This window comes from Xyrauchen texanus, chromosome 7, assembly GCF_025860055.1.
Source record: "Xyrauchen texanus isolate HMW12.3.18 chromosome 7, RBS_HiC_50CHRs, whole genome shotgun sequence".
NCBI lineage: Eukaryota > Metazoa > Chordata > Actinopteri > Cypriniformes > Catostomidae > Xyrauchen > Xyrauchen texanus.
In genome coordinates this window covers 4895259-4910784 of record NC_068282.1, presented here as the reverse complement: position 1 = coordinate 4910784, position 15526 = coordinate 4895259, and the positions used below count along the sequence as shown (strand labels likewise).

The 15526-nt window shown below is 36.3% G+C and overlaps 1 protein-coding gene across 1 annotated transcript in view; it reads right to left on the bottom strand.

The window, feature by feature from the left end:
* LOC127646241 (voltage-dependent calcium channel subunit alpha-2/delta-2-like) overlaps positions 1-15526 on the bottom strand; it is a 320645-nt gene that overhangs the window by 27460 nt on the left and 277659 nt on the right. The window contains exons 13-18 of the mRNA XM_052129737.1: positions 15381-15459; positions 10181-10230; positions 4194-4283; positions 1875-1940; positions 235-309; positions 66-140 (exon numbers count right to left, since the gene is read on the bottom strand). Coding sequence (XP_051985697.1) covers positions 66-140; positions 235-309; positions 1875-1940; positions 4194-4283; positions 10181-10230; positions 15381-15459 — 435 coding nt within the window. The remainder of the gene's footprint in view (positions 1-65; positions 141-234; positions 310-1874; positions 1941-4193; positions 4284-10180; positions 10231-15380; positions 15460-15526) is intronic.

The window sequence follows — 15526 nt, the reverse complement described above, 5'->3', positions numbered from 1 at the left end:
AAACATGGCAAGTTTTGAGACATCAACTTAAAAAAAAAACATTATAAACCCAAATGCTTTCTCACCTTAGGCTGCAGGTTTGGATGAAGGAGAACATAGCCATTGGGATCTATGGCAAATGTGTAACCGTTGGCTCCAAGCTGTGAAAAGAAACATAAATAAAAGAGGTAAATAAAAGATTTACGATCATGGTGTGTGTGTTTTTGAAAGAAAGTGAGAGTGATGGAAAGTTACCTTGTACCGCGGTGTGAGTTCTTTAATTTCACTGAGGGCAATGTCTACACCCATGACACCAAGAATCAGCTGATTCTGTAATAAGGAGACCAACAGGACAGTATACGATTGAGAGGTTTTTAAAATATAAGACCACAAGGGGGCAGAATTGATAAATGACAAAAGGTCAACATAAATAGCATAACAGTCAAGGGCCTGGTTTCCCAATAATGTCTCTCATAATTTACATCATTCTTTATGAAACATTGTCTGTCGTGCTTGGATAGTGTTCTCAGATTGACAAAGAAGCAAATTTCTTTGTTTTCACATTATATATGCTGTTATGTAGCCATTATTGACATTAGTGGTTATGAACATTATTAATTATGGTCAGAAGAATACATATGGCTTGGGTTAGGAGATCAATTGAAGTGCAAATAAAGTGAGACATGATTGTGCCTCCAAGATTGTAATGTGCTGAATTATAATGAAGTCTCCATTAATCACTCATGTTGATTAACTCACATTATTCTACAGGAAAGGTTACCCATTTATCAATCCACAATATAAGATGTATGCAAACACATGGGTTGAAATTTGAACCTTGTAGGCAAACAGACTATGCTCATCGTATAGTTTTTATACATACAAATAATCATATTTCATGTGTATCTATATATTTTTTGTGAACATCTCAGCTGTCGGGGTATTGTGCAGAAATAATGTATATTGTAAATTATATTTTTTTTTAATTAGATTTTTAGATTTACTATTATATATATTTGTATATTTATTATATATAGGTTTATTGTTTATTTTAATATTTATAATATATATATAATTATATTTGTAACAATTTTATATATACATATATTTCTATTAATATATATTGGAGCTATTTATCTTTATTTTCATTTTTTATATGTACTTAGTTTTTTATATTTATTATATATAATATAATTACATTCATAATATATATATATATATATATATATATATATAAAATATTCTATTAATTTTTATTATTTTGTGTAATGCCAAAGGATTTGTAAAATTAGCTTATTTTTTAAGGTAAAATGTGTAATAAATGCGTCACTACCAGCATTGAACTAAATTGAAAAAAATATTAATTAATAAATAAATGAAATATAAACAAAAAAAATTTGATTGGTGCTTGCTTGTCCAGAACTTGTTGCATGTAAAAGCATTACACTTAAAACTGTGGTAAGAGAAAGTATTTTAACAGACAAAATTATATACTTCAACTTTATGATAAATATGATGAGTTGTCTTATAATATACTTTTTTTTTATTATAAACCGGTTATTATAAGACTTTATAGTGCAACTGGGAAACAACCAGCAAGGATTAAGGATCATGTATGTGCTGTTTAGGTTAAACTGCAAATCAAGCTTCAAACTGAACTCTGAAACAGACTTGTGTGTCTTCAATGTCAAGCCTTATGCAATATGCATACAACATGATTATGAAAAATGCCCCTCTCAAACGGTTTGTCACTGTCAACTAGAGAACATGCTAAGAATTGGAACTTAAACGTGATCACACTAATAATGCAATATTGCAACATTGGCTTTATGCTGCAGGGTACACATGAAACAAATTACAAGCAGTTAATTTACAGGAAGAAATTAACGTCTTACTTTCAAGTCCCCGTCAGCTGTGAGATTGAAGACTGGCATTGTTCCGGTAATGACGAGACCTAGACCCTGTAGAAAACAAATATGGCAATATAAAATATTTATTTATGTTTTTTATTGTGAACTAAAATATAACTGACATCATACAATACACTGCGCACATAAATAAGAGAAGGGCATATAAAGATGTCCAATTTGTACTGGAATAATACGGTCAATGACAAAGCAAACCAGCAGCAGAGATGAAAACACATTTAAATTGGTTTGTTCTGGAAAGAAAACAAAACCACAGCCAGTGGTTATCACTAACAATACAGCAAATAAATTGTTTCTCATTTTGAAAAGAACAAACAAGAAAGCGTGTGTGTGTGTTTTGCAGCGGGGTGCAAACACCCCCCCCCCCCCAATGCTAATAATAACATTACTTTTTTTTCAAATATATATATAATTTTTTTTAATAAATAAAATACTACATATTACGACAAAAAGCTGCAGATATGAATCTTTAACTAAATGTTGGTTCACGGCTCATTTTCGAGTTGGAAATAAGTTGCATTTCAGTGAGTGTGTGAGCAAAGTTTTTCTTGTTTCAAAGGGGCGTGTGACCAAAAAGAAAACAAATCTGAGAACCACAGATATATTTTGACATACCTTTACCATGGTACAGTGATGGTATCAGATGGTAACACTATGGTACTTGTATATATAACATTGCACTGAAAGATTACCAAATAATATGCTATTTACATGGTACTCCAAGGTACTTTAAAGGGGTCATGTCATGAAGAATCACATTTTCCTTGATATTTTGACATATAAGAGGTCTGTAAATTTCAGAATTCAAAACGTAATCCCCAATGCAATAAAAGCATTTATTGAAATCAAGCTGCAAAAACACCTTGTTTTGTACTTCCTCAACTACCCTACGTCACTTGGGGTACATTCATTCATGACACCCTCTGCACCTCATAAACATTAACGTCTGCTTAAAATCATCACACCCTTGGCTCTGCCCACTGGTGCTTCAGTTTGTTCACAGAGAGAGAGACAGCAGGACAAACAAGGCCTACGATGGCCTCACTATTCCTGAACACCAAAGGGAACCCATCTGGACTATTTAATATTATTTATGTATTTAAACATGCATAGACAGACGTTTTTGCTTGATACATATGTTGAGGTGCATTTAAAAGACGAAGATTCAGCTGCTGCCTCTTGCTGTTTTGAGCACAAACGCATCATGGACGCATTCTTTTGCCCATCTGTATGAAAATATGCACTGGATGAACATCTTTGCTCATTTAGATGCATTTCAGGCATTGTGCTTTTCAGTGCAGGATGATCCTGGAAACTGGATGAGGATTTGTCTTCAGCATATTTAAGTGGCTTGGATGTTTTTTTGGCTCATGTCCGCATGGACTGCTTATGAACCAGTCATAACATGATTCAAGCTTTGCAAAGGAACTGTTATTGAAGGATGGGGCAGTTAAAACACTATTGGACCTGATGCAAAACAGTAAGTAAACAGTTCCATTCATGAATATTTCAAATCTCATGACTGTTTGATATTTTACAAAATTGATATCATAAAAAGATAATTTTATGCCATGGTTCTATGTTCCAAAAACATGGAAATACTACGGCCCCTTTTAAATTTTTTTTTAATCATTTAAAACATTTTTTTTTAATCATTTTCGTGCCAATTGTGAGGGAATATCTGTGGAACGATATGAAAAATAGTCAAATGCGTTGTATTTATGTATTTATTTATTTTAAATAAAAGTGATGGAGAATACCTCAAATTTTGTGATAAATACCCTGTTAAATTCTGTGGACATCTGCAGTGCATTCTGTGTATTTCTGTGAGTTAAATGTGGGGCGGCTGTGGCTCAGGTGGTTGAGCGGGTCGGCCGCTAATTGCAGGGTTGTTGGTTCGATTCCCGGCCCACATGACTCCACATGGCGAAGTGTCCTTGGGCAAGACGCTGAACCCCAAGTTGCTCCCAATGGCAGGCTAGTGCCTTGCATGGCATCTCTGCCGTCATTGGTGTATGTGTGAGTGTATGGGTGAATGGAAAGTGCTTTGGTAACCGCTAAGGTTAGAAAAAGCACTATATAAGTGCAGACCATTTAACATTTAAAGGGCTGTTCAGAACGAATGTGTTCTTGCACTCCTGCATGGTCTAGCATGTTTACATAATGCAGATGGACACCCGAATGAGTTAGATTAGATTCCGTGCAGTCCTAGCCATTGGCCATATTCAAAACTTTATGATGCAATTTTGAATTTGTAAAGTAATTGATAATGATAATCTTCCTTACCAGAGCATCCTGGTACACGTTGGTCCACTGCACCTGTTTCGCCCTTTCACCTGCTAACACCATTGGCCGACTCAGAACATCCAAGTATTCCTGATAAAGACAACAAGCACAAACAATACAATACAATACAATACAATACAATTATAGTATTCCAACACCATACACAAGCAATACTTCTCATAGCTCAAAGCCAGACACTACAGCCAGGAATACCAAACCTCCCTCTCTATCATACAGCAAACAACTCTGACTTGCTGCTCCATTACATAAAGCACGTTGTTAAAAGTGTCTGCCTGAGGGGCCGGTAGAGCCCGCTGCACTGAAACCGTAACAAATCATCAAAAAGCAGCTATTAAAGCATATTACAGCTGTTAGAAAGCACATTCCCGCTCTGGAGGGGTAGGGGTGGTCTGTGACAGGTTGAGGGTCACCGTAAGCACACGTTTATTCGGCATTCTTGATGCTTTGTAGCTGCGCTATTAGGGATGTAGTGCCTTTAAATTTGATTTATGGTATTTCAGTTGAACAATTCTCTTTATAAGTTATCAAATTATAAAAAGAGACACATTAGTAAAAATGTATCGGTTTAAGTCAATATAAAAAACCCATTGCAACCCATTGTCCATGTGAAACAGGATATAATTTTTTTTTTAATCAAATGGCTGACTCCATCTTGCTAAGGCTAATTTTATAGCTAACAATAATATTTTCACACTTTTCATTTAATTTGGGAAAATGACATCCTGTTTAGAAATGATGATCAATAAAAATACTCTGCTCAAGGGATCTTCCTTCAATTCTTGTCCATTTTTGGGCTGCCGCCCGCAATTTTTCACACTCAAGTTTAAAAGCTCACTATTCAAACATATTGTGGACTAATTGCAAAATATTGGTCTCATTTTTCAGAAAACCCCGCAAATAAAAAAAGTTTTTTTTTTTTTGTTGTCCTACTTTTTAAACATGTAATTCTGGTTCTTTTCACTCATACTTTGAAAAGTCTTATTTAATTCCACTAGATGGCTGCAAGCACTATAAAAAAATGTTTTTTTTCTCCATCACATCCAATCCCAATATCCAGATCTGAAGTGTAGGTGGTGCTCTAATGCATTTTAGCCCTCACAGATGTGCTCGTTCATAGACATTCAGTATAATTTTCAGTTCACGCGCCACCCCCATTGTTTCATAGAATATCTTGGCCTCTGAGTGGACTAGCAACACAAGAAGTGTCACTGGAAAGTGGAGATCCTCCCCTTTGCGATAATATATAACACTTTATCAACTATAGTCAAAAACATATTTTTTTCTGATGATTTGTTTAGCATAATTTTCCTGCTGGATGGCATATTTTGCTCTGGACATCTAAGGTAAAACATTGGATTATTCACAAAAGCAAGCTCACAGACAAGTAAAAAAATGGCTAATTATTTAGAAAATGAATGAGAGCTTCCATTTGATATATGATTTGTGCTATATGACTTTAGGTGCTATGTGAAAAACCTTTATTAGCGCTATTTTGCAACGCAAATGATTTGAGGCCTTATTTTCTGTGATAAGTGATGTTATCCTTGAAAGATCAGATTCTAAGCTTTCAGATGATACCTCATATGCCTGACTATTGTATACGGAGACTTTAACAGTTTAAGTGTAATTTTTTTTTCGTGATATAGCACCCTCCTTAACATAGAAACATTAACCATTAAACTGTTTGCTTTCTTAAACATCACTTGTCTCATATTTCATCTCAAGCATGCTCTTCACTGACACTTTTGTTGACTTCATTAACAAGTACACTAACTTAAAAAAAAAAAAAAAAAAACTTTATGAGGGCAAATTTGTTTGGTGTGCTAGAAATAATGCCACAAACGTAATTTTTGAAAAAGGTATAGAAATAATTTTTACACAGTTAATATTGAAATTGTTTAGATTATCATAGTTTTAAGCATGTAATATTTTGTTTTGTTTTTTTCATAGCTTTTCAGAGTTTACAATTCAATGTCCAGGTCTGGGACAAGGCTAAAACTAATCTATACATACTGTACATGGCATTTGAAAAGTACCAAAATGAATGATGAAGGTCTAGTAAAAACTATCCAATGAGACCTGATCAAAAATACATATTCTTTTGTTTTGTTTTTGGAAATAACATGCAATGATAAGTTGTGCACAATGCGATGATGTTCATTGAGATGTTCATTTGGGTCATTTTGTTTACATTCTATGTTGACTTTAAGTAGTGCAAAGGATGAAACACCGGCACATTTATTACTGTACATGCTATCTTCCAAACTAAACGTCTTTACAAATGTAACTGAAGGCCAGACCACAGAAAATATATTGTGTGAGTAAAAGCCAATGGCTTGTATAACCGCAGCATTAGGCCACTCTCCCTGGAACATGGAAGCGCTGACAAGCGTAACCTATTCTATTATTAGCTCGCTAAAACACCGTTTAATTCACCGCGGGGAAACGTTTCAGCAGACACGATGACAGGCAGACCTTTTCATGTGGGAAAATGAAGGAAGGTAAACAGCAGAGGGACGGTACTGGGAGGCTTAACAGCACGAGGAGCTACAGAACAGGGACACAGCAGACCACCGGCACAGATTAGCTTGTAGACTCCTTGTCAATCTGTAACGGTTTATAAACTCAAAGGAGGAACTAAATAATGAACAAACTGTATTCATAATTATGATTCATATAATACTCATAGGCTTTAGCTTTGACAAATGAGCTCACTCAATGTTACACAGGTAAATGATGGCAAGGCAGCTGTGTCTGTTTTCTCTATTTGAGTGTACTATCATAATCAAACGATAGCTTCCCATTACAGTAAAGTGTACAGTAAAACAGCAGGAAAGCAATTAAGCAAATATATTGTGTATAAGTTAAAAAAACTGATTTAAATAATATAAAAACTGAGAACTTTCTTAGTTTGAGTAGCAAATTTTGTTTTACATTTTGCAATACATATACAGTATTATAATGTGAGAGGCTATACAGTGGATACATGGGTGTTTCTCCAACTTCGGTTAATTTAATTTCCCAGGGGTTGATTCTTATTAAAACTAACAGACTTCAACTTTTTTCTTTCTGTGAAAATTATTTCTATCAGTTTACAAAAAAGAAAAAAGTGTTACATCTGTCCCACAGATGTGGCGTCATTTCCTCCAAACAAGTTTGCTCCTTAGAAACATTTTAAATTAATTAATTAATTAATTAATTAATTTTTTAAGTTAGGGTACTTGTTAATCAAGTTTTAAAAATGTTTCACTGAAAAGCAGGTTTGATATGAAATATATCAAGTGATAAAGTAATTTCAAGGTAAATATAAATATTTTTATTTGGCATCTTTTAAGTGGGTGCAGTATAAAATGTACAGTATACAGCATTTTATTTTTAAAAAGTATGTAAATATGCAGCATATAGTATGCAACATTTCAAAATATTAGTATGCTACATTGTTGTCAAATGACCTCACTACATTGGATGTTTACCTACACACACTGAAGAATGTAGTATATAGTATACATACTACATATTGTAAAAATAGTACTAGTAGCATGGTAGTATGCTATTCTGAGGAATACTAGCATACTGATTACTTCACAGTATAAACCGTATTCTATTTTATTTTTAAATAGTATGAGAAACAGTATGCAATTTCTCAAAATAATAGTATGCTACATAGTTAGCATCACAATACCTCACTACACTACATATTCATTCTACATACTGCAAAATGTTATATACATACTATTTACTGTTACTTTTAAACATAGTATGGGTAGTAAGGTAGTATGCTACTCTGTGGATAGAATGCTAGTATATTGCTTACTGCACAGTAGATACTGTATAATGCATATTATTTAATATATAATAGTGTTTGAAGCAGTATGCATTATGCACCTTTTCAAAATAATAGAATGCTACATTGTTGTCACAATACCTCACTATGTGGCATAATTATATATACTGCATAATATAACACATAGTACACATTCCATATACTGTAAACATAGTACGACTAGTATGGTAGTATGCTATTATGTGCATATTATTTTTAAATAGTAAGTGAAGCAGTATGCAGAATGCAACTTTTCAAAATAATAGTATGCTACATTGTTGTCACAATACCTTACTATGTGGCAATTTACATATACATATTGCAGAAAATAGCACATAGCATACATACCATATACTGTAAACATAGTACGAGTAGCATTGTAGTATGGTAGTATGCTATTCTGCTTAAGGTAATGCTAGCATACTGCTTACCGCACAGTATGTACTGCATATAATTATTAAAATAGTATGTGCAACAGTACGTAACTTTTCAAAATAATAGCATGATACACTGTTGTCACAAGACCTAATTTCGCTACATATATATGTATACATACTGCAGAATATAGCACAAAGTATACATCATTTAAACTCCAAATATTGTATGAGTAGTTTGCTATTTTTAAAAAGAAATATTAGCAAACAGCTTAATGCACAGTATATACTGTACACTGCATATTATTTTAAAAAAGTATGTGTAACAGTATGTAGCATGCACTGATAACATAAGTATGCTACAATACATTGTTGTCACAAGATCTAACAATGCGCCATATTTACGTATATATACTGCAGGTTTAGTATTAGTATAGTAGAATGTCATTCCGAAAACACCCAAACATTATCAAAAGGGAATGTTTTTCAGTGTAGTTAGTGGGTATTTTTGGCACTGTATGACCACGGCCCTTCGATGTAACAGTATGTGACAGTAGAGGAGGTAGAGGGGAGGTACACAGGTGCGGCAGCCGCTGCTGTCGATATATACAGTTATGCGCCCACACCTGTCTCATGAAGACTATTAGAATAAGTGCCAGTTCTCTGAATTAAAATTACACTCAGTCTAATAGAACAGCTGACGGTCTATTCATGCGCTTCATCAGTTTTCCTGCGGGGAGGTTAGAAGGTTGGGAGGGTGGGAACCCACAGGAACGAAAAATCACAAATAAGATCTCTCGAACATTTCAATTGTTTCCGCAAGACAGCAATGAAAATAAATGAGGAGAAAATGGAAACTTTTGCTTTAATTTCTCATTTGCTTCTATTTTTATTTGTTTTAAGGAATTTTAGGAGACACATCTAAACAAAGTTGATACTCAATGACATTTAACTGAGAACCAAAGAAGGAGCAACCTCTGAACAATATAATTTTCCTCTGGGAATGGAAAGGAGGAAAATGATGGGAACTGATTGTTTAAAGTGATAGAGGGGTAGAGAGGAGATAAAGAAGAAAGGATGGGACAGGAAGTACAGAGGATGGGTGAAAAATTGGCCGATTGCATTTGAGGAAGAGAGAGACGTTATTGCAGTGCATTTAGTGAGCTGTGGTTGCCTCGGGAAAGATTGCTGGAGGATAATGAAAACAGTACGGAACTGGATTAGAAAAATCACAGTCCTATTTGAATCTCACTGACGCTAAATATAGAAACGAGAAAGTCTGTATCGCTTTATCTGTTCCTCCATCTATATAGTTTGCTCTCTAGCATGACATATAGATTTCTATATCGAGATAACATCATTGCGAGTAACTTCAAAGCTCATGAAACATAATGAACTTGGAGTGAACCGGATTAATGTATATAGGCCTTTTCAGCTCCGAATTCTGATTGGATGAACCACTTTCTAAGTGGTAGAATAGCTGATATACTGTATGACAAAATAAACCTCCACACACTTTATAATGATCAGCAGTAAACACCCTACAGTTAGTAAATGAACTATATTACTTGCAGATACTGCCTTTGAGCCACTGTAAGCTATAATTTACAGTGATTTTACAACGGTTAAAAGTTTTAAGGCACTATATCGTACCCAACAACACCCCTTAACTTAACTTAAATAAAATAACCATGACGTACAGTCTCTTGTGGATTACTTCTTTCTGTATAGCAATATACATATACAAGAGACTTTAGTAAATGACTAACCTGTGTATTGATTCTGATGGCCCCAATGGAAGGGATCTCAAAATAGTAACCTGTAGAATAAAGGCAATAATATTGATGGTTAATGTTGAAAGACACGCATTTTTAAACACGTATATGGTCTGTTCCAAGTCCTTGTGAGCATCAGTTTTGACATTCTCTCGCTCACACTCCCGCTGTGTGCCCTGTTTATTGTCAGGTACTAATATGCATTTCAGGCAATCCGAGGGAAAGGCGCCATAGCCATTTAAACTTGCTAATATGTGTCTCATTTGAACAGTTGTGTTGTGATTTCGAGGGGAGGGTCTCTGATTTCATGACCACATACCTCAATTATTACGCCCGTGTTACTGTATGATAATAAAGCGCAAACAAGTATAATAACAAAAAGAATTTCCTTGTAGGCCTACTTATGAAATGAAAACAAAACTGATGGATAAAAACAGATTGTGACGGAAATTTTACAACTCAGTACATCGGAGTGACGGATAAAGCCTCTCATGAACATGAAAGTATACTCACAGGTGGGGTCATCATTATGCCCCACAGAGAAATTGAGGTATTGTCCACAGAATGTTTAAAGCCCAGAAGAAAGTCACTGCAAACTGAGGCTCACAAACTCCATGCATTTTGTCTCTCATACACAAACTTACATATTTCTTAAAGTAACATGGTGATTTTATTTTTGTATTGCTTGTGTATTTATGTCACGATGCTTTAAAAACAAAAATTACAGAAATGTACAGAAAATCATTTGCCGTATGATTCATTAACTCAAATTGAAGGAGAGATCCAAGACACATCAGAATATCGTAGACACTTCGAAAAGGGCCCTTTTGAATTTGCCCAGTAAGCAACCACCCAGAACACTCTTGCAATCATATACGTAGCACCGTGATAAAAATACTCAGAACACCTTATCAACCACACAACACACACACATACTTGCACTGTGGCAGGGAGTTTTGCACAGCCAAGCACAACTCACATTTTCATAAAAAAAAATAGATTTTTTCTTCCGATTCCTATTAATGATTCCAATTCCTTTCAGGCTCCATTGACAATTCTTATGAAACTGTGGTCAGCAATCTGTAGTCAAATGATGAGATCATTTCAGATTTGGCAGATCAGCTATTACAAATTGGATATATTTATTCATAAAAACTCAACCGATGTCTAAAAGTAGTACCGTAGCCAGTATAGTTCTAGGCTCAAAGTTAAATGTGTCTTTTGACTAAGAAGAACAAATACAGACCATTCTGCATTTTTTGCACTTGTACACATGCATAAATTACCATCAACCAATCATCTGTTGAGTGGTGTAAAACACTCTCAGATGTCAATAATCAAATACCACCAGACACCTAGACTAAATAAGTGAGGTGACATTTAGCTTTTTCTTACACATTAAAAAGTCTGGAAATTGCAGCCAAAACAAGAGAGATAAATAAACAAGCATTTCATAGTATGAAATTATCTAGAAAATAATAATATCTCAGAATCAATCAAATCTTAAGTGGCCATCTTTACTTTTAGCACTATTGTTTGAAAAAAAGAGACCGACAGACTTGTTATGAATTCATAGTTTTAATAGTTTTATTTGCATATTTTCTAAGCAGCTACCATTTTTCACTAATGCAGTGTAATTATCTTTGGCATTGAAAACAATTTGCCTGAAATTATTCACCTCAACATTATAACGGTTTGGCCTTCACTTAGCATGCCATCATTGCTGTAAAGGTCGTTGAACAATTTCAGTCTTGCTAACATCAGTGGCAACATTTTGCGGCTCATGAGTGCTGAAACCATTATTAATGTGCAGGTAGTGTATAGAGCTCAAATCACTGTAGTTATATACACTGATGAGTCAAAACATTATGACCACTCACAGGTGAAGCGGATAATGTTGATCATCTCCTAACAAGGCCACATTTCAAGGTCTGGTAGATTAGATGGTAAGCGAACAATCCGTTCTCGTAGTCAACGTGTTGAATGGGCAGGAGTAAAGATCTGCGTGACTTTGGAAAGGGCCAAATTGTTTTGGCCAGACGACAGGGTCAGAGCATCTCTGAAACGGCAAGGTTTGTGGGGTGCTCCTAGTCAGCAGTGGTGAGTCCCTACCGACATTGGTCCGAGGAGGGACAAACCACAAACCAGCGACAGAGATTTGGGCCCAGGGCTCATTGAAGCGTGAGGGCAACAAGGGCTATCTGGTCCCAATTGACAGAAGGTCTACTGTGGCACAAGCCACAGAAAGATGATGTTTTAATGATGGTTATGGGAGGAATGGGTCACAACACACCGTGCATCGCACCCTGCTGCATATGGGGCTGCGTGGCGCAGATCGGTTAGAGTGCCCATGATGACCCCTGTCCACCGTCGAATGTGCCTATAATGGGCAAGCGAGCATTGGAAATGGACTTTGGAGAAGTGGAAGAAGGTCACCTGGTCCGATGAGTCCCGTTTTCTTTTACATCACGTGGACGGCCATGTACGTGTGCACCAGATACCTGGGAAAGTGATGGCACCAGTACGAACTGTGGGAAGATGACAAGCCGATGGAGGGAGTGTGATGCAAAGGGCAATGTTCTGCTGGGACACCCTGGGTCCGTCCATTCACGTGAACGTCAATTTGACAAGTGCCACGTATCTAAACATTGTTGCAGACCAGGTACACCCCTTCATGGCAATGGTATTCCTTGATGGCATTGGCCTCTTTCAGAAGGTTAATATGCCCTGCCGCACTGCACACATTGTTCATGAATGGTTTGAGGAACATGATATAGAGTTCAAGGTGTTGCCCTGGCCTTCAATTTCCATAGATCTCACTCCGATTGAACATCTGTGAGATGTGCTGAACCAACAAGTCCAATCCATGGCAGCTCCACCTCAAAATGATATCACATGACACCTTCAGGGGTCTTGTAGAGTCTATGCCTTGGCAAGTCAGCGCTGTTTTGGTGGCATGAAGACGACCAACAGTATATTAGGCAGGTGGCCATAATATTTTGGCTCATCAGTGTAAGAACAGCTAAAAATACACGGACCAGCATTTCAGTTTTCTTGTTTACCAGTATCTTTTATGAAATTAATGTTCCGCGTTCAATACAAGTTAAGCTCAACCAACAGCATTTGTGGCATAATGTCAATTACAGTACCAGAATAATATTTACAACTCATTCCTTGGTGTAAAAAAGGCAATTGCAATGGCATTTACAATGGAAGACTATATATTGGAAGGTTTAAATGCAGAAATGTGCAGCTCATATTATTTTAAAGCACTTTGGTTTGTGATTTTGCCACGCACTGGCAAATGTTACCATAAACTGGCAATTCAATTAGAAATACTTGCATATGCACTGAATATCACTTTTAATCCTAGTCTTTTGTAATATGCCTTTAACTATCAAATGCCATCATGCTCCAAGAAGTGGAGGGAAATTGTCTGGAGGGAAAACAACAGCATAAGCATTAGAAAGCTGGTTAAATTTGAAAATGTATGGCTCCCTCATGTACTCTAACAATGGCTAAATTTAGGTCTTTATTTCCAACCTGTTAGGTTCCATCCTGTAAATTTTCATGGCATTATGTAAATAATCTTTAAAGTTATAATTAAAAGTTTAAGTGTCTTAGCTTGACCAGACCAGCTTAACTTGAGGCGGCCCCTTAAAATGTCTCTAAATTCAAAGGTTCAGATAAGGAAGTCAATTCTAGAGGCAGTTAATGAATAAGAAACCATTAAAACTTTGACGTCTTTAGAAGTGTATCAAAGTCAAGAAATAAAATGAAAACTGAAAAAAAAAAGTTTTCAGAATTTGTCTGAGGGTCAAAACAATCAGTGCGCTAGAAAGAATCAAATCAAATCAAAGTGAGTCGTCGGGAATCAAAGCGAGTCAGAACTGGCTCTGATTCAGCGCTGGCCATACAAGGCTTTGTTTGTGTCAGTGGTGTGTGAACAAGCTTTGCTGAGAGACAGCTAGTCGTGTGACAACACACGCTAAGCTGTGTCAAGCAAACATGTCGCTCATTGTTCCCGCTAGTCTGATCCCTTGACTTGGTCATGATTACAAAACGCTGAATCCATTTGTCTCAAACCAAACAAAAAGACGCAGACAATCCTGTCAAACACCACTTAGCATATTTTTGAAGGTGGAAACGTCTGTTTGCATGCTTGGGTTTGTTTGTGTTTATTTTAACTGAGGAAGCGTTCGTTTACCAAACTTTTTAACTGGGTACTGTATTCTACACTAAAAAAACGATTTTGTCTTTGTTGGGGGTGTCAGGGGTGTTACTCTGTTGCTTTGTGATATTGAAAGTGAAATGAAAAGCTACTCTGGTGATCAAGTCCGCAGAGGAAAGCAACGAATGGCGTCTTGCTCGCATTGCCAGGCGACATCCCCTCTCTGTCAGTCATTACAGCCGAGAACATGGCCGCACAGAGGACTAATCCTAAAGTGGAAGCCGTTTTGGCTGGAGACACAGAGAAGTTGCGAATGCAGTTATCACTGGAAAGCCAGTTGCTTTTTGGCTAATTAATTAGAAAGTGGGTAGGGGTGGTTGGGGGTCTTTTGAAGTATTCTGGCACCACTCGCTATTAACTATTCAGAGAGCTGGAGAGGGGAGATTGTTAAGAGCTGAGGGGGTGCATATGCAAATGCACTATATGCCAGGAATTAGCTTGTTAGGTCAAAGGGGTCAACATTATTTGAGTGGTGTTGACCGGGACTACATGTAACCTCTAAATGGTATTAAGACACAAATCTGTCTCTAAAATCTGATTGGACGAATTGCGATAACAGTCATAAAATTACTCTGCGACTGCATATCAGATAAACTCTATATTAATGCTAAAATATAGAATTTGCAACTTTTAACAGCCAACGGTTACAGACTTATGAAGTACGTTACTTGGAAGTGCTAGGTGGTAGCTAGGTTGTTCTGGATGGTTGCTAGGGAATTGCTAGGTAGTTGCTAGGGTGTTCTGCTGATAGATGGTTCTAGGACATTGCTAGGTGGCTACTTGTGTGTTCTGGGTGGTTCCTTGATAGTTGCTTACTGGCTCAAGTCAAAAGAGCCCATCAGAAATACTGATTATCGGTGTCTTCTATCATCTTTCAGTAAACAGCACAAATGCAGGTGAAGGGCTGAAAATTTGACAAGGTTCAGCTCTCTTCACAAAACCAATATTCAAACACTCTCCTACCTTTGTTGGCACAGGCGATCCACTGCAGTGGAGTGACATCATAGTTGTGCTGACCAACTGAGAATGTGAAAACTCTTACCTGTGGATGATAAACAGTCCTTTTAGAGCACACAATCAATGTAACTAAATTGTATTACAATCTACAG